Here is a 19,749-nt window from a genome sequence, read left to right as displayed (position 1 = left end):
TGGCCCCCCCCCCCCCCCCCCCCCCCCCCCCCCCCTCTTTGGGCTCTTCACAATTATGAAGCCCTCCTCCAACCTCCTCTTGCCACAAGCAAACAATTATAGGCCCATCAGATATTTTCAATTATAAAAACAATAAAATAATAATGTAAGAAAGAAAGAGGGCAGAGGCAAATAAAAATTCATATAATTTGAGGAAAAACTTCAAGAAATTTGATCTGGTGAGAAAAAAGAAGTATCAGTGTCTACTCCATTTTAGATTTGAAATTCCTTGAGACCAGGTTAACTTGGTCCAGTTTTACCCGTCTTGTACATTGCAAGAAGTTCACGGGATCTAGAGACTAGTTGGGCCGGACACCCCGGTTGGCAAATATATATATGTAATAGAACTTCAGCAAAAATATTGAAATTGGGGGCGGTCGAGTCATGTGCTGTAATTGCATTCTAGCAAGAAGGAGAGGTCAGGATTGCTCACAAAATCTTCGAAGGCAGAAAGAGGGTAAACCCAAAACCCCTCCTCCCCTTATCCTATCTTCTTCTCCTTCCTCATCCTCCCCATTGCCTCTCTCAAGATTTCCTTCAAAAAGCACCTCACCCCACCTCTTCTCTCTCTCTCTCTCTCTCTATATCTATCTCTTCTTGTTCCTTCTACATTCATCAAGAACATAGCATCCTTAACGGGGAGTGGAGTGTGGACTCCTTCTTGTTCTGTCCTGAAAGTGTGTCCAACCAAATGGGCTGCTAGGAGGAATCTGAAACCAATCCTGAGAATCTGTCCAAGACAGCCCCTTTTCACTTTCTCGGGGGAGAATAAGAAAGGGTGTGAGTGAGAGACCAAAATGGCTCCAAGGTCAGGGAAGGCCAAGTCTGCTAAAGCTAAAGCTGAGAAGAAGAAAAAGGAAGACAAAGGTCAGAACAGAACACAACAGAATCTAACATCGGATGAATATTCTTCACATAATCTTTGATTCTAACAGAGATGTCTTTTTTTTTTTTCTTTTCCTTACCATTTTTCTTGGGTTTCTGGGTGTGCAGTGCCCAGTGTCCTTGACATAACTGTCATCACCCCATATGACACCCAAGTTGTCCTCAAGGTATTAAATGCTGAGATTTATCATTCATCACCCCTTCTTCCTCTGCCTCTCTCTTCAGATTCAAAGAAACTTAATTCAATGGAGAACTCAATCTGTTTTCTGTGATTTTGCTTCTGGGGTTCATCAGCTGATTATGACTTCTGTTCATCATTTTCTTTCTTTGAAGGGCATATCCACTGACAGGATTCTAGATGTCAGGAGATTGCTGGACAACCATGTGCAGACATGTCATCTGACTAACTATTCCCTGTCTCATGAGGCAAGCTTCTGTACTCTTCAATGAGATTGAAAACTATATATTTTTACGTTTCTTCTCCATCTGATGATTGAATCTATGGGATGTTTTTGATATTTTTAATTAAAAAATAATTTGTTAAAGGGGGAGGAGGGATGGGGAAGAGAGAATGTAAACTAATTTAATCAAGGCATCATTGTTGGTCGAAACAGGTCAAAGGGCAGAGATTGAATGACAGAGTAGAGGTTGCTGCCCTCAAGCCATGTCTGCTGAGAATGGTTGAAGGTAGGTGGAAAGTATCCTTTTCTTTTTCTTTTTTTTTTAACCAGTAATTCAACCATACTAAAATTGTGGGGTCTCACTTCCTTAATCATCATTTATTTAGTTGGGCATTGCTGTATCAAGCAAGTTAAGTTAATTAAATCTTAACAATCTTTCTCCATTATTAATGTTCTTTCGGGTTTGTTTATAAGTGCATCATGATTCATGACCTAAACTCCAATATTGAACAGTCGTCCATGCGCATTTCTTGCACGTTGAAAACGAGATGTCAGAATCAACGCTTTGGCCCCACATTGATTTCACCGGGAGTGAAACTTGTCGAAATTAACAATCACGTGTTCGTCCAAGCCCATGTAACATTTTTTTCTCAATTTAACACAAACCCGAATAGAACTTTTATTTTTTCCTCTCTTTTGATTCCTTTTCAATATAGAAATGGTAGGGTAGAAGTTAGAAGACATAGTACATGTCGTGAGCACTTCGATGTTCGCTCACTTGTTTTTGGACCTACATTATCGTTTTTCTCGTGAAGTTCAATCCTCGAATCAAGAATTACGGCATCATTTGCACTGCCGGCAATTCAAATATATATATATATATATATATATATATATCCCCAAAAGAAATCATACGTATAATATAATATATTCCTCCCAAAACTTGCCGGTTTTCTTATGAAATTTTTTTTTTTGCCAATTTTTGTTACATTGAGCAGATTGTGTGAAAATCGGGTGCTCGGAAATGTCTTAATTGAGTGCATAAGAATGTTACTCGTAGGTGAATTTATGCATAACTGAAGACATTTTCGTCGATGAGAAGACTGAAATTCCCGTTTCTTTCGGTTTTCATGAAAATCAATATGAAATGGGGTACCAAAATTCTCTTAAATGGAACTTCAAATGTTGTCCATGGTGAAGAAAAAGCCCATGTTAATGAACATTAGCACATAGTTGTATTTGTATTATTAATTCATTATATTAAGTAATTTCAATTGGGCCGGGCGTTGGCTGGTGAAATTTTGCCTAATGCAGAGGACTACACGGAGGAAGCCCAAGCGGTGGCCCACGTGAGGCGGCTCCTCGACATAATCGCGTGCACCACACGCTTCTCCAAGCCCAAGCCCACGAACAAACCCCAGCCGCCGCTCCCTTCGCCCTCCGACACACGTGCGAAGAAGAGCAGGGCCCGCAACCCTGCGCCGGACCACCCGCCCTCGCCGTCCGATGGGAAGGCCCCGGGCGGGAGCCCGTCGGAGCCGGCCGTCTCGGCGGTCTCCCCGGAACTCGACATGGCGGCGATCCACCCGACCCCTAAGCTCTCCGAGTTCTACGACTTCTTCTCCTTCTCCCACCTCCCGCCTCCCATTCTCAGTAAGCTTCACTCTCATTCGCTCACTCTGCTTCGGTTACGGACTGATTTCCATTAACCCTAAGAGCCCGGAAAAGAGGATGGCCGAAATTACTAGGATGCCATCAACGACATTAACTAACAGCGGAACCACTGTTACTTGGCGGACAAGTTATGGCGGGTTTCGGTTGTTTTCAGGTTTAAGCAGGTGTGAAAGGAAGGATGTCGTAGAGAAGCGGGACGGGGACTATTTCGAAATTCAGGTGCGACTCCGTTTGCGGAAAATGGAACATTTTACTGTTGGTGATTTTTTTTGTTGGAACATTTTGAGTGAGAGTCGGTGGAATGGTTGCAGATTAAGATATGCAATGGGAAGCTGATGAATGCAGTGGCATCAGTGAAAGGGTTCTACACGGAAGGGAAGCTTTCCCTGCACAGCCACTCGCTGGTCGATCTTCTTCAGCAGCTCAGTCGAGCTTTCACCAATGTCAGTAACATTGCATTTGATATTTACATCTTTGAACTGGGTATCTTGGTGAGCTCCGGACTTTATCTTGGGTCAATATTGTCTAAAAATGTAAAATTTTCAGGCTTATGAGTTATTAATGAAGGCTTTCGTGGAGCACAATAAGGTGAAACTTTTGCTTAGGCATTGCAACTTCATTTTCACTGTTCTCTTGGGACAGGATGGGTCTGATCTTCCTTTATAATCGTTCCTCTTATTTCCAGTTTGGTAATCTTCCGTTTGGGTTTCGGGCAAACACGTGGCTTGTCCCTCCTTCTGTTGCCGAGTCTCCCGCCAACTTCACCCCCTTACCTACAGAGGACAAGAGCTGGGGAGGCAATGGTGGAGGTCAGGGCAGAAACCGTGAGTACAATCACCGGTCCTGGGCAACAGATTTCGCGATTTTGGGTAGCCTTCCATGCAAAACCGAGGAGGAGAGGGTGGTCCGGGATCGAAAGGCATTTCTACTCCACAGCCAATTTGTTGACGTGTCAATTTTAAAAGCAATTTCAGCAATAAGTAGTCTCATAGATTCTGTGTCGAGCACTGTAGATATAAAGAGTTATGGACTGGGAACAGTTGTTAAAGACGAACGGGTTGGGGACTTGTCTATTATTGTGAAACGTGACAGTGAAGCTAAGCTCGGTGGGACTCAGTCGTCTAGTTCATGTTCGAAAGAAGTTGTTGAGAGGAATCTTCTCAAAGGGGTTACAGCAGATGAAAGCGTTGTGGTTCGTGTAAGTTCTTGCTCCCAAGCTGTGATTTTCTCTTCTTGTCCCCGACAGAAAACTGAGAAGAAACAAATCAACAAACTTTCTGCAGGACAGGGAAACGCTTGGAAGTGTCATTGTGAGACACTGTGGGTACGTTGCACAAGTAAAAGTTGTAGGCAACATAAAGAAGGGCAAGTTTGAGGCTGGCAAACTCGAAATTGAGGATCAACCAAATGGAGGATCTAATTCCCTGAACATCAACAGGTTTGATTTGTCGAGGGACTAATGTGCGAAATTCTTAGAACTGTTGCATTTCATGTGGGCTAATATGGGGAAAGATTTCTTCTTTGCAGCTTACGAGTTCTTCTTCACAAACCGAATGATGCTGAATTATTGGGAGGAGGGCAGTCAGAGGATTCAGCTCTGGATGGGTCAGAAGATTCCAAGACCCGAATCAGGGGCATAACTAACGAAAGCTTGGTTGCACTAGAGGAGGCAAACCCTGTTCCTTCTGAAAGATCTGTCCGGTGGGAGCTTGGTTCTTGTTGGCTGCAGCATCTGCAAAAGAAGGAAACTCCGGGGGAGAACCGAGCTAAAAGTCCTGACAAAAATGATGATGCTGAAGAAGCCGTCAAAGGACTTGGAAGGCAGTTCAAGATGTTAAAGAAGAGGGACAAAAAGCCAAACACTGACAATGGTGTTAGGGAAGAAGATGTGTCGAAAACAATGGGCACAGAGTCTGAGTTGGTTGAACAGACCAATGGTGAAACCGAGAATGAGACTGAATTGAAGAAGCTAATCTCCGAGGAAGCTTTCTTGTGCCTTAAGGATACAGGAACTGGTCTTCATTCAAAAGTATGCATGTGCAATTAGCTAGTTTAACTATTAGTGTAAATGATTCCTTAATTTAATTGCCTCTTATGACAGTCTGCAGACGAACTTTTCAAGCTGGCATATAAGTATTACGATGAAGTTGCTTTACCGAAGCTGGTACTGCTTGGTTCCCTTTCATTCTTAGCTCATCAATCAGATGTTTCACAAGTTTCTCTATTACCTAGATAAAAGTTATCTTTGACACGCTTCAGGTGACAGATTTCGCATCACTTGAGCTCTCCCCAGTGGATGGTCATACACTGACAGACTTCATGCATCTGAGGGGACTACAGATGCGTTCATTAGGTCGTGTGGTAAGGGATTTTTTCAGACTTTCCTTCCCAGCTCCCTACCTGTAAACTTGATATTCCTAACATATTTTAACTGCTTATCCCACTCCATGAATCAGGTTGAACTTGCAGACAAACTCCCACACATTCAATCACTTTGTGTTCATGAGATGGTTACTCGAGCTTTCAAGCGCATTCTCAAAGCAGTTATCGCATCTGTTGAGAACCTAGCAAACTTATCCCAGGCCATTGCTTCAACCCTTAATTTCCTGCTTGGAAGCTATGAAATGGAAGATAATGATGATCATCTCCTCAAACTAAGGTGGTTACGGACATTCTTAGCAAGAAGGTTTGGCTGGACGTTGAAAGACGAGTTTCAGCACTTGAGGAAGTTTTCGATACTTCGAGGACTTTGTCACAAAGTAGATATAAGCTTCTTGACGGCTGTAAAGTTTCCAATGTTAAAAACATAAGATTCTTACTCATAGGTTATCTTTTCTTTAGGTTGGGCTGGAGTTGGCTCCTAGAGATTATGACATGGAATCTCCGAACCCCTTCAGCAAATGCGACGTCATCAGCATGGTTCCCGTGTGCAAGGTATAGGAAGATCTCAACTTTATGGAGATATGCTGGCTTGATATTTTCTGTACTTTTACAATTTTAAAAACTACAATCAAACCGATCGAAATTCATAGGCTTAGAGAATCATTACTATTTCTTTATCAATTGACATTTATTCTTACTACAGCATGTAGTATGCTCTTCAGCAGATGGCCGAACCTTGCTGGAGTCATCCAAGATCGCCCTTGATAAAGGAAAGCTCGAGGAAGCTGTTAGTTACGGAACAAAGGTACTGATCAGAAAAAAAATTTGAAATGCAACAAGACTTAAGCAAATTTTTTCCTAGTATGGCATGGGAATGACATGCTTGCTTTGGACTTTAAACGTAGGCACTGGCGAAGATGATTGCTGTCTGTGGGCCCTGGCATCGGACAACAGCAAGTGCTTACAGTCTCCTAGCTGTTGTTCTTTATCATACGGGAGATTTCAATCAGGTAGCTCAAACATTCCAATACGAATATATTGACAATATAGAATTCATATCTCTATGAGACTGAAGGAATTGACCTCTTTCTCAGGCAATGATTTATCAGCAAAAGGCGCTGGAGATCAATGAGAGGGAGCTCGGGCTTGATCATCCTGACACGATGAAAAGCTATGGTGACCTCTCAGTGTTCTATTACCGCCTTCAACACATCGAATTGGCTCTGAAGTAAGTCATAATTATGATGTCTTCTCTTGCTTATTTTCCAACAGAGTGATCTTCTGGTTTACTGAACCTCATGCTTAATTCACAGATATGTAAATCGCGCTCTGTTTCTTCTTCATTTCACTTCCGGACTTTCTCACCCAAACACTGCTGCAACATATATTAATGTGGCTATGATGGAAGAGGGCATGGGAAACGTCCATGTGGCTCTCCGGTACCTTCATGAAGCTCTCAAGTGCAATCAAAGATTACTGGGAGAAGACCATATACAGGTTTACCCTGATCTATACCATCATCTTTTCACTGAAGCAAATTTAAGCTTTTATTAATGGGATTATAACGTCCCGCAGACCGCTGCAAGCTTCCATGCTATAGCAATAGCTCTCTCTTTGATGGAGGCATACTCTCTGAGCGTCCAGCACGAGCAAACCACGCTAAAGATTCTTCAGAACAAGCTTGGGCCCGAGGACCTTCGTACTCAGGTAAATTAGATTTCATCAAGCTAATAGGAAGAGATTGAAGGATGTGACGAGCTATAATATATATGGTCCTTGATCAGGATGCTGCTGCATGGCTTGAATATTTTGAGTCAAAGGCTCTGGAGCAGCAGGAGGCTGCTAGGACTGGAACTCCGAAGCCAGATGCATCTATTGCGAGCAAAGGGCATCTTAGGTATTAATGATGAGGGTATTATTCCGGTGTTAACAATCTCCTGACTCCTTGTGTTCTATTAGGTGAATTTATCGAAAATTATTTTATATGTTCTTGCAGTGTGTCCGATCTTCTGGACTATATAAGCCCCGATCAGGAAATCAAGAGGACCGATGCGCAGAAAAAGCAACGACGTGCAAAGGTATAAAACTTTGGAACTGTAGTTCTTTTTCTGGCTATACGATCCCTTGGACTTGCAAATTGCCCGACCTTTTACTACTGTATATAATTGTTGTCAGTTGTTGCAGATTACTGATAATGCCAATCAAGTGCACGCCAATACAATAGCTGACGATATCACAGAAGAAAGCAATATTATGAAAACTCATGGCATGTCAGATGAAGCAATTGGACCAGTCGCCATTCATCAGGATGAGCAAGAAGAAAGCGACGATGCGAGTACCAGACAAGAGCCGACTTTAACAAGCTTTGAAGAAGCAACTTCGGATGAAGGGTGGCAAGAGGCCAATCCCAAAGGACGATCAGGCAACACCAATTGCCGCAAATCCAACAGGAAGCGGCCTGTTCTCTCGAAGCTGCAAATAAGTGGTTCAGAGTACTCAAACGCTAACACAACAAGTAGCTCAGGGAGGGAAACCATATCTCCAGCAAGAAAGTCGGGACCGAGGGCCCACGTGATAGATCTGTACTCTTCATTGAAGCAGCAGGTGAAGGCAGGTGCCAGTGGTGGAGAAGATGCAATCAGATCAGTGCAGGAGAAAGTTCAGGCTCCCATCGCTAAAGTCTTAACATCTCCGGCAACACTTGCTTCCAGATCTCTTTCGTACAAACAAGTCGCTCTAGCGCCGCCAGGTACAGTTCTGAAGCCATTGTTGGAGATGGACGTAGAGGAGGAACATAACAACGCGAAAGTTGAAATGCAGGTGCCCGAAATTCTTCCACCGGAGAAGACGCATGAGGTAGATAGTGATGCGAATAACAGTGACTCCATTGTCAAAAATGAAGTTGAAGAACATCAAGAAGAAACTAAGAAGAGTGCTTCCGAGGACAAGGATGTTCCTGTTTTGGCCTCGAATGAGGAAAAGCCTAAAGAAAAAAATGGGAGTAAGCTTTCTGCTGCAGCTGAGCCATTCCAACCAATGAACTCAATCCCGATCACCAGCATTCGTGATGCACCAATGGGGGTCCCACCTGTTGCCACTCGAGTTCCACGTGGACCGAGATCGCCCTTATACTACGGAAAGAGTCACACTTTCCGCATGAAGCCTGGTCAAGGGAAATACCAAGCTCCTAGAATAATGAACCCGCACGCTCCAGAGTATATACCAAGGAAAGTTTTGCAAGCTGACACGATTGATCAAGGTTCAGGAGGCTCGGAGAAGTCTGATAAAGAACCGAATGATGAAGTTAACAAAGATAGTGAGTCCAAGAACAGCAGCTCCGTGTCAGAAAAGTCAGAGCTTGCTCGGCAGATTTTGCTCAACTTCATCGTGAAGTCCGTCCAGAACGGGATGGAGCCGGTGAGCGGGCCCACGTCTGACAAGAGTATCGAGTATGCAGATAATTCCTCGGAAGCCGTTGCAAATGATAGTGCGATAATAAAGATCCTTTATGGAAATGAAGAGAAGTCTCAATCGAGTAACAGTGAGGAGCCGAATACGATGAAGAAGACAGGGGATGGAGAAGGATTTACCGTGGTTACGAAGCGGAGGAGGAGCCGGCAGCAGCTTCCTCAAGGGGTGGCTGGGTTGTACAACCAGCAGTCCATCTGTGCTTCGGTTCGATGAAGAAGAGATGAACAGAGAAGAGCCTTACACCTATAATCATGATTCTGTTTCTTAGAACAGGGAAGAAGCTTACACCATAACACTGTAGAGAAATGGTTAAAAGAAAAGGGGGGAGGGAGAACTTCAGTGATCAATCCATTTTTCTTTCTATTCATTTTGGTTTTAGTCTGCATATGCGGGTGCTTTCGAAAAATTTACGGTGTAGAAAGTCCTGAATATTTCATCTTGTTGAAAGTTTTGAATGACATCAATAAGACTGTTTTGGTTCGAGTATTCGTTTCTGCTTCAGTCTCTACACAGCTCGTCCTCGGGTTTACGCTCTTAAGCCAACTTCTCCTGTTCCTAGATATTACACTGAGTTTGGACTCCATGTAAATTCGCTAAAGCAACTAGCAAGCCGGGAAAGTAGCTCATTCAACCCGGGAAGCTGAGAGAAAGGACTCATCGCACTACTCTCTTTCCTAAATATGACTCCAATGTATATCGATTTCTCTCTACTAGCTTAACATCGCTTGCTGTTCGAGCTCACAACGGACGGGTCATGATAATTAAGGAGAAAGGAATAATCACAGTAAACGAACATCCCCAGGAACCAAGGAGCAGCCAACTAATAAAAATGTCCTAATCCAATTGATGAGTGATGATGATGATTTAATATGATGTTGATGAGTGGCTGCATCAGGGAAGGAGAACTAAGGTGATGTTTCACTAACGGCTGTTCAATTTTCAGCAATGTCTCACCAATAGTTGTTCTGCATTCCCAATCATCTTGATGGAGAGATCACCACACAAACATCAATCAAAATAAAAATAAAAAGAGAATTTTGACAGGTAGGGGTTAGTGTCATTTTGCTCAGACATGTCACATCCTTGTGGGTAAAGAGAACTTGCAGAGATGGTGGAAAGGCACAAATCTGCAATCATTACCATAATAATGCATCATCATTGGTACTTTAGATTATCTGCATGAAGATATTTGCAGACTAATGGTTTAAAGATTGTCCACGATGACAATTTTTTTTCCCCTTTAGATTTTAGACCTTTTTTTTTTTTTTTTGGTTTTGATAATGAGAGAGTTTCACGAAAGTTACTAAACAGTGAGTAGTACACATGAAGTAAGAGTGAAACTACAACTAAGTGTGCATCACAAACATGATCGGGACCTTTGGGATAGAGTCCCCAAGTTCAGTGCTTAATTGACGGCGGATCATATCAAAAGGGAGTTCATTATCTCGAATTAGGAGCACACAAAACAAAGAAAGTAATCGTTCCACATAAAAGGATTCAGAAATTAGAAAATATCGACATTTTCATATCAACGACGTGCGTGTGAGTTAATGGAGAACTCATGCATGCCATATACGATATTGAGAGCTCGGCATCCATGTTAATTGTCTTCAGTTCTATTAAGATAAGAGTTCTCTTTGTGGCCTAATGTAACTATCGTAGATGTGCTTTAAGAAAATCCTGGTAAAACTAGCCTCTGTCTCACTAGCGTTTTTGTAGTGGGTAGCTTACTGTTAGTGTAACTATGTTCGGACAAGATGTCGAGATTTCAGCATCACGATCATCTGCCCTAACAAACCCCTTTTGTTTATTGATATATGAAAATAATGTTTTACTTGAAATGGTAAATCCCATGAAATCTTTAGGGGAGATATATATATATATAAAATATAGGAGGAAGAAGTGATAGGAATTATTATTAAATCCTTTCAAGCATATTTTATATAATTTAATAAAGAAGGGGTTTTCGACGTTGTGCAACTGTGAAATTAAAAAGTCCTGGGATAAGGTTGCACATATTGTCAGTCCCTTTCCTTTGATCATTAAGGAGGAGATTAGATTGGGTTAGATCAGATTACACCTCTAATCTTCCAAGTTGAAAAAGCAATGACTACTTTTATGTCATTTTCGGTGGGAAAAATTCATGCACTTCCCTTTATTAAGCCTTTTCCAAATATAAAATATATATGCATTGTATAAATCATTATCAAAGTCAAGAAAGCAACTAATATATTTGACACGACACTACCGATACTTTGTACTCTACTTGAAATTTGTTGAATATTTTCTTTAACTGATCGAGTCACTGATCAATATTTCCTGTGAAAAATCACTGTTTCTTTTTTGCCAATACGTAAATAGTAAAACTTATTATACTGCTAAAAGAGAACCCGATATTCGTGTGCGACATGACTCAATAAGGACTAGCGGTCTTGTTAATTCTGATACATCTTTGAGGCCTAACTTGTTTTAGTCTCCAGTCAGTTGCCATGCCGTTGAAGTATCAACTTGACTTTAACTTTAGTTCATATACAAATATAGATAAACGCATAAGTCAGACTTCTGACGATAATTGCAGTGCATATACATTGATTAAGATAAATTTACGATCACTCTTGCATTACTTTGGAAGCATCAGCAGATATTCAGAGGTGACAAGACGAATGGCGGTGAGGATGATCTCAAGTCAATTCATCTTGGCCAGGGCAACACGTACGTGCTATATATATAATGATGGCCCATGGGACTAATGCATGGAAATTGAAAACTTGGCTAATAAGAGGCATGGATAGTCCTACAATGAATATCGAATCTAGAAGCAGACGAGAGCGTGAGCTACTATATTACACTTCATTTTCTCAAGCTTTATTTAACTTAATGGCCTGTTTTCTTTAGACCTTTTCCGACCTTGGTCTAAAAGAATTCGTAAAATAACTTTTTATGTTTCGTACGGATAAGAGAGAAATATAGTTTAAAGCTTAAACAGATGAAAAAAAAAACTGTTAAATTCTCTTTGGTGGAGTAAATAAAATAAGAATCCCTTCTTAAATTTTGGAATGCCAGCATCTGAAAATTGTAGTCCTGAACACCAATTTCGAAATTTGAAATAGGAACTGTATTTTTCATTTTCCATTCATTTTTGTTGTTTGCTGCAATCTTCCAGTTAGCACGCGAGGACAGATCCTAGCCGTTCTTTCCATTAATATATTACCTCAGTTCATCATTATGGTCATTAAATCCAACGGCTCCTAGCTATCTCCAACTTGCATTAATCCTACGATGAATTAAGTTCACATTAATGTCCGAATAATAGAACTAACATGGCTAAATGTCTAGCAGGTTGCCCCAGAAAAAGAATGATGCATGAATAATCACTAGGAAAAAAAAAGAGAATAATCACTGCATAATAAAAGAATAATTACTCATTTTTTAGCCTGAATTTGAAGATGCACTCAATTAAATTTAAAGGTATATGTATATGTGTGTGTGTGTGTGTGTGTGTGTTGTGTATGTATAGATATATGTATCGCTAGCAGTAAAATAAATGCTATGTAATAAATGTATATACGTATTACTCCTGAAATGGAGCAACATTCATTTTCAATTTCTGAATCTCACAGTAGTACCAAATCTTGCCATTTCATGGGTAATGTTCGATTTTATGTTATAATTTTCGTATTATATCAAATTTTCATCTAACGTGCAGTCGAGACCAGTATTTCAATGAAGTCAACATGATTTTGCCTTTTCAAACCCAAACTGATGAGCCTTTGAATCAAAACTATGTCGATGCACCATATGAATCATAGCAAGAAAGCACGCCCTATAATGTAAACACGTATGCGAATTTCACCCAAAGAAATTATAAATCACAATCTTTATCTTGCAGATTCCAAATACCATCGATAAGTATATTTATGTAGCACGTATATATAGTTGATCAGTCGCTTAATTCATAATTTAGTGAGAACTGAGAAGTAATTCTCTGAATCCATCTTATCACTATGTGCATGGTTGCTTGAAGTAGAGAGTTCAGTTGTTCGAAATGAATAAACCGTTGTCAATAAGTACCATTCTATTTAGAGTTAAGTAATTATGTTTTCTGCTACAAGAAATGATCTCTAACGCAACATTATGGCCATCATTTTGTCTTTTGGGTAAAATATTAGCATCATTCAACAATAACTTCTTTCCCTTTTTAGGACAAATAACAAATTCCTGGGAAAATTAGTTTTTATTCTACAAGAATTGAAGTGTAGAACTGTAATGCAATATTATCAGTAACCATCATTTTTTTTTCATAAGTAATTATCATCATTTGACATTAGATAGGACATATTTTTAGTATACATCACATGATATTCAAAAATTTAATAGATTTAATTAATTCAAATTTGAGTCATGTCAGTCCACTAATACATAAATTTCTTTTGATTTTGGATATATTTTAATCATAAGATTTTATGATCCGAGACATTTACTCAAGAAAGTGGGCGCTAAATCACCTCAATCAATCTGATTTGGTACGTATTTGTTTTGACTGTTTAGCAATTGGATGACAAATTATTTTATGGGGAAAAAACCAAATATACATGTGTATGTATCTATACGTGTATGCGTGGGCGTACGTCAGTGTCCCGTGACTTGAGGTGAATGAACTCTGACGTTTTGCGGCTGCAGAATTCCAGCGGACCAAAGTCCAAAAAACAGAACTCAGAACTAAATAAAATATATAAATGAACAACATAATTAATTAATTACGTAAAGCAATCAAATTTCCAAACTCGCAAAACCCATCGAATCAACCGATACCAAGAAATCCTCAATACATTGGACGATAATGAAAGCTGAAACCTACGCTCAAAAGAACAATCAAATCCGAACACATTGCTATTTATATACTCGATTCTGTTAGGAGTGGTCCGGTCCGTCAATTAATCTCATTGATCGCACTAAAATCCTCGGTTCGCCACCACCTGCGGGATGGGATGGATGTTCTCTTGTTAGTGAGTTGGTCATGCCAGTCATGATAACATGGTGTCACTGCTGTATAAAATACTTTGCTATCGTAGCGGATCAAGACCGCTGGTCGGGATTGTCTCGGGGGGAGTGGAGGGGGAACAGAGGGAGGAGCTCGGGCTCGGCACCACGAGGAGTGCTGAGGGGGCTCGGGTGCAAGTAGAACCCTTTCTCGGCAATGGCTTTCTCCTCTTGCTCAGACGGGGAGAGCAACGACGAGGGGGAGCTCCGCGGGCTCATCCTGGCGGCGAAGAGATCCAGCGGCGAAACCGGCGACACCATCACCGTCATCTCCCCGCCGCCGAACCCCCGGCGCCCGCCGAAGTTCGAGGGCGAGGTGGAGGACGGGGAGGGGGCCAGGCGGTGCGCCGGGGTCGCGTTGTCGGTGGAGAAGTAGTAGGCAGAGGGGGAGGAGAGGTAGGTCATCATCCTGCTGTTGGAGTTGCCGAGCTGGATCTGGTCGAGCTTCCGGTGGCGGCGCTCGTGGAGCTTGAAGGCCGGCGGCTTCCGGGGGGCCACTTCAGGGGCTGCGGAGGGAGGGGCGGCGGCGGCGGCGGCGGCGGAGGAGGAGGAGGAGGTAGGGTGTCTCTGGACGGCCCGGGAGGGGAGGGTGAGGGGGAGCTTGGGGGCGGAGGGGTCGTCGGAGGCCCCGGTGAGCTTCTGGACGATGGACCGGAAGTTGGACGGGTCGGCCTGGACGAATGTAGTGTGGGGGGATGTCGGGTCGGGTCCATAAGTCGGAGGCTGCATGTTTATTTCGCTTTAGGCGTGAGAGAGAGAGAGAGAGGGAGGGAGGGAATGGGATTCTTTGAGAAAGCTAAAAGCGGGAAGATAAGAGGCACGAGGTGAGGGGGTTTTATTGCTGGAGGAGACAGGTGGGGGTTTGGCCCTTTTTGCCCTTTTTCTTTTTGATTTTTTAATTTTCTTTTCTTTTTTCCCATTTATTTGATTTTATATTAATCTATCGTTAACTATGTTGTGTTGAGTAAATGTTGACAGGCAGAAAAGCTTTTATCACTTTTGGGTTTCGTGTGTGTGTGCGTGTGTTTTTTTTTTTTTTTTAAATTGTTTTTTAGGTAGTTTTCAGTTTTCACTGTCTTTGCGAGTGAGGCGACTTTATCTTTATGGTGTGGTATAAAAAAGTCAAAACCATGATCGTCGATGCAGCTTCGTGCTGTCCTCTTTTCCATTATATACGACTTTATTTAATTGTTATATACATATTTAAACATTTTCTTTCGAAAGATATACGTAGTAGCAGTAGGTCGAGATGAGTATAAGCTAGCCTGAACATCACCTCACCGTCGAACCGAAAGAAGAAACTCTTTCCATGTTGCAGCGTTGGTCTTGGTTTTGACATATTATGCAATGGTTTCGGTCTCGTTATGAATAAATAACTACCATAAAATCTGGTTATTGTCCCCCTTTGCTCAATGTGCTGGATCTCTCGAAATTTTCTTTTTTCGGTGGAAAAAATCTTTCCAAATCGAAGTTATAAATTCCAAAGCATCGTGCACTTGATATAATATAACTTGGTGATCATTTATACCCGCTAGCTCATAATACATTGGGAAAATTCTTTTTCTTTTCCCTTTTTTGGTTGAAAAAAAGAATTAAATTAAGTTCAAGTTTTTAATAGATAGAGCTATGTAATATATATTAATTTGGTCGGTGAAGCTGCAACTACAGGGTGTAGAAATAATATGTTGTCTGAACTCTTGGGAGTCTTATATACATATTCTGTTTGAAGAGGTTTTAGTTTTCCTTTCCGCTAAGCATTAGAAACCATCCATCAGTGCGATCTGATAATAATAATAATAATATTCATATAAGAATATATTCCTTCTAAGCAAGAAAAATGCACCGAAAGGCTCCTAAATCTTAGCCATTATGTATAGCGTGCCATGACACACTTCTCCTTTCGCCTTCCCCCCAAAAAATTCTGTTCTCGATGATCCAAAAGGGCGTAGCAAGTTTGAGAACTGTTCCTGCACTAATTAATATTAGGGTGTCTCTCGTTTCTTTGATACATTTCGTATCACATCAAAACCATGGAACTAGTTCATGTGTGGCCTGGCAAACTCCTCAACGGTCGACCTCATGTGAATGAACGTATCATATCATAAGTTGAGAACAGAAAGTTCGTCCACGAATGAGTTCTATAGAACTGAGATACATTTCATACATCTAAATAAACAGGGAAAAAAAAAACTAACATTACATGATCAAGAGTTTCAAAATTCCACGTAACTAGTTCTTGTGTAGCCATCTGAGCGGAAGGTCACGGTCGATTTGCTTATTGCACGCGAGAGCTATAGATATAACTTGTTTGATATTGTAAACAAGACACAAAGCAACGGAAACATGGGATAGCATACCATGCTATCGTAATTATTATAAAATAACAATCAGTATGCAATGGTAAAGAGAAAAATGTGAAGAAGAGAGATAAGGGGTGTAAGTACTGCAATAGCAAGAATACAAGAAATTCTGAATTTGAGTTTGATCATAATTGAAAACTTGCTGTGCCCCTCTTCATTACATTTTCTCTTTACCCAGCTTCATGTCTCTTCATCGTAATTGGAAAAAAAAAAGGAAAAGAAAAAGGAAGAGTTAATAATGTGATATGATCGGGTTTGAAATTTGAAAAGGTGAGAGGATGTTAATAATTAAAGGAGGGGAGGAATGAATGGCATTGAATTGGAGAGGGGGGAGAGAGGAGCTTGCGGGGTCAGCGGGGCACTGAAACATAAAAGCAAGAACCGAGGTGGCGGTGTTGGTGGTGCCCTCTGACCCTCTGAGCGGAAGAAGAAGAAGAAGAAGAAGAAGAAGAAGATGATGATCAAGAAGAGGGGGAGACTTAAGACTCATTCACGCTTTGATCTTGCTGCCATTGCAATGCATTGCATTTTCCCGCTGCTACTGCTGCTATGCTGCTATGATCTCTGACCCGTCAGAGCGCCCACCGAAGCCCCTTTCCTTTTCCATCCTGTGAATTTTTTTTTTTTAATATTCCCATTTGCCTTCCTGGCCGTATAATTTTACTGCTTCAGATACGGGTGGAATCGTGTTTGCGTACTCGTATTGAGTCAATTGATTATCGTTTCCGATGTTTGAAATGACTACAGTATACCAACTCCAAGGATTCATATATAATTGCTTAAGGAATGGAATCACTTCTCGAAATTATTCACTTTCTAAATTTCTTTAATCAAGACATTACACGTTCAATTCTCATGATAGAACTACCTGTGTCCTTTTATTACCTATTATTAGAATTTCTATTTAATTATACTAGACCCATAACCATCCTCATAACCAAAAAAGAAAAATCCTTTAATGGGTGCCCAGTTAAAATTTAAATCGGCATATAGTAATTAAGCAAAACTTAGCTGTCAATAATTAATGTTGGTTGTCATTTTCGAGTCCCATTGGGGTTATTTGACTTGAGAGTTCGAGCTAGCCACAATTTCAAATGTTTTGTTTGATGGAAAAGTAGCTAGTCATGTGACTCGCGTGTTGTACGGGCGTTCACATTTTTAACCTTTCAATAATAATATTAATGTGAAAAAGTTAGTAAATATTTTATAAATCAAATTTCAAAATGTTCAAATATTTTATTGTGGCTTTGGCTAGAAACAAAAAAAAAATCTTTATTCATTTCAAGAGAAAATAATGATATGTGATATAGGTAAATATTAAAAATAAGATCTATAATGCTTAGTTTTAAAATGAAATGTGCATGATAACGAAACTGTCATTAAAATTAACTAATATACATAGAGGTAAAGTGGGAGAATATAATATAAAAATTACTCCCAAAAGTTTGGAAAATAGAAAAGATCGATAATGCTTAATTTAAAAAATCTGATGTGCACAATATTGAGATTGTAATTACAATTAATCAACAATATACATATTATTGAAAAGGAAGAATCTATATATAAGTAAAATTAACTTGGGTGCATGCTTGAATGCATAACAAATGTGACTCCAATTTGCATTCAATAGGATCATGGTTAGTAGGGTTAAATGGTCAATTTATAATTATTATATAATAATGAATTATTTAATGGATATTATTATATAACTTATATTGAAAAACAATTTATTGAACATATATAGGACTAAACCATAAACTATTGGCTTGTGAAAGGAATTAAAATATATGAAATTGAGTATAAAAATATATAAATCAAATTTGAAAGAGAAATTTAACAAAATATTGAATAAATTAATTAGTCCAACTTCATCAAATGTTATTATTCTAACATTATTTTATGAAATTTTTAATTTTTTTTTGATAATTTTATGATTCATGAGTATTTTTAAAAAACTATTTTGAAAAGATGAATTTACGTATAATACAAAGATAGAACACTAAAAAAATGATTATTCTTTTCATATAAATATTTCCCAAGAAATTGATAATAAATAGCTAATTCTACGAACTTATAGTCATATAACTAAAATTGATTCCTACATTAATAAATGATATCTCATTAGTGAACAAATTGTTTTTTAAAAAATTAATAGAGTTGATTTAATCATGTCAATATTAATTATTTAACTGGATGTTGACGTAATTTCTATTATAAGATTAAAATTGTTATTATTATTTATGAGCTTATGAAAATATAAAAAATGTAAAAAGGATGTCACAAAATTTGCATATTTAAAAAATGGATAATGAAGTAAATATATATGAACTTATCATGAGGATGTCATTTACAACAAATCTCTCTAATATACTTACTATTAAATAAATATATAATATAATGCTTGCTAATTGGGATTGTTTGTTGTAAAATATATATTGAATCATGCAAAATTTTCTAATTTTATTATTTAATTATCGTATGAAAATTTAATTAATTATTAAAAATATTTTATTGTATTAATAAGCCAATATAATTTTCAAAATTTAGAATAATTGTTATAAAAATGATAAATAAATGTTTTAAGCCTATAAATAAAAATATATTTTTTCAAAAAAATTATTGTCCTATAAATGGAAAATATTCTGATATAGCGCTATGAGCTTAAACTTGTATATAAAATAAAAAATAAAATTTTAAAAATAAGAATCTCATAAATATTATTTTAAAAGACGAGCGAAATGAAGTTTTGTTCTAAGTACTAAAGTTAGTATATGTCAATCTATATTGATAATCAACAACGATATCATGATGTATATCAATTGAATAAATAGTTTCAAAATGTTATTATGATAATTAACTTGCTATGTGGCAAAAAAAACTTACTCTAATTTTAAAAAAAATGTTAATATAAATATTTCAAATTATAATTAATATTTCAAAATTTATTATTTTAATCAGAAAATTTTGTTTAAAAAGATAAATTATTACAATAAGAAATGGTATATAAGAATATATGAGAACGAACCCATGCAACACACATGATAGAAAACTAGTTTACTACAAAACAGTAGCCTTCCCAAGAAGTGAAAAATAAAAGAAAATAATTATGAAAATTTGAAAATAAAAATTTTAAAAGTCAAAGTATATATTAATGGGGAGACTCCAAAAGACGCTTCGCCGAGAGCTGAGGATTCATAAAAAAGACTTACGCAGGACGTTCTTGCGAGAGTAGTCTAAATTACATTATATATAGTTTTTTATTACAAGGAAGGTTCGTGGACTTAATACAATGAAATAAAAATCCTAATTAGCAAATAAAGGGGCATGAGTAGCCTCATTGAGTATCGAACCTATAACCTTTTGACTACCAGGCGATGACGTACGCCATTGCTCTTAGTTCTCTTCTTTGTCTTCTCTAAAAAAATTGGAAAGAAGAGTATCAAAGTAGGAAAAGAGAAAATGAAGCTTGAAATTTTTTTCCTTTTTTTTTTCACGAA

The 19,749-nt window shown here is 38.9% G+C and overlaps 2 protein-coding genes across 4 annotated transcripts; one reads left to right on the top strand and one right to left on the bottom strand.

Annotated features, from left to right (window-relative positions):
* Window positions 1-414: 414 nt before the first annotated feature.
* On the top strand, window positions 415-9,340 carry LOC116199560 (protein TSS). Of its 3 annotated transcripts, XM_031529955.1 has the most exons (24): window positions 415-906; window positions 1,033-1,091; window positions 1,258-1,350; window positions 1,539-1,611; window positions 2,640-2,978; window positions 3,154-3,218; window positions 3,311-3,442; window positions 3,546-3,587; window positions 3,685-4,197; window positions 4,283-4,437; window positions 4,527-5,028; window positions 5,101-5,163; window positions 5,259-5,360; window positions 5,456-5,758; window positions 5,841-5,933; window positions 6,085-6,186; window positions 6,287-6,391; window positions 6,476-6,609; window positions 6,695-6,878; window positions 6,957-7,088; window positions 7,166-7,278; window positions 7,378-7,459; window positions 7,557-8,130; window positions 8,202-8,362. In XM_031529955.1, the coding sequence occupies exons 1-24, from the start codon at window positions 837-839 to the stop codon at window positions 8,234-8,236; spliced, it is 4,065 nt and encodes a 1,354-aa protein (XP_031385815.1). In that variant the 5' UTR covers window positions 415-836; the 3' UTR covers window positions 8,237-8,362. The 3 variants fall into 3 exon arrangements, with proteins under 3 accessions (XP_031385815.1, XP_031385812.1, XP_031385813.1); XM_031529952.1 differs by having other exon boundaries at window positions 416-906; window positions 7,557-9,340; XM_031529953.1 differs by having other exon boundaries at window positions 417-906; window positions 7,566-9,340.
* A 4,225-nt stretch (window positions 9,341-13,565) lies between these two features.
* On the bottom strand, window positions 13,566-14,934 carry LOC116198926 (VQ motif-containing protein 11). The gene has a single exon (XM_031529198.1). It carries the CDS (start codon window positions 14,619-14,621, stop codon window positions 13,929-13,931), a length of 693 nt encoding a protein of 230 aa, XP_031385058.1. The 5' UTR covers window positions 14,622-14,934; the 3' UTR covers window positions 13,566-13,928.
* Between the last annotated feature and the right edge of the window lie 4,815 nt (window positions 14,935-19,749).

Source organism: Punica granatum, chromosome 3, assembly GCF_007655135.1.
Source record: "Punica granatum isolate Tunisia-2019 chromosome 3, ASM765513v2, whole genome shotgun sequence".
NCBI lineage: Eukaryota > Viridiplantae > Streptophyta > Magnoliopsida > Myrtales > Lythraceae > Punica > Punica granatum.
The sequence above is the reverse complement of the archived record's forward strand: the minus strand, read 5'-3'. Positions and strand labels throughout refer to the sequence as shown.

What these genes read in the sequence shown, in the direction of transcription:
- LOC116199560 (XM_031529952.1), top strand. Translation starts at nt 837, where the DNA reads ATGGCTCCAAGGTCAGGGAAGGCCAAGTCTGCTAAAGCTAAAGCTGAG. An exon ending in AAGTTGCTTTACCGAAGCTG is followed by an intron (nt 5,164 to 5,258) that starts GTACTGCTTGGT and finishes GACACGCTTCAG; the next exon opens with GTGACAGATTTCGCATCACT. An exon ending in CTGTTAGTTACGGAACAAAG is followed by an intron (nt 6,187 to 6,286) that starts GTACTGATCAGA and finishes CTTTAAACGTAG; the next exon opens with GCACTGGCGAAGATGATTGC.
- LOC116198926 (XM_031529198.1), bottom strand. Translation starts at nt 14,621, where the DNA reads ATGCAGCCTCCGACTTATGGACCCGACCCGACATCCCCCCACACTACA.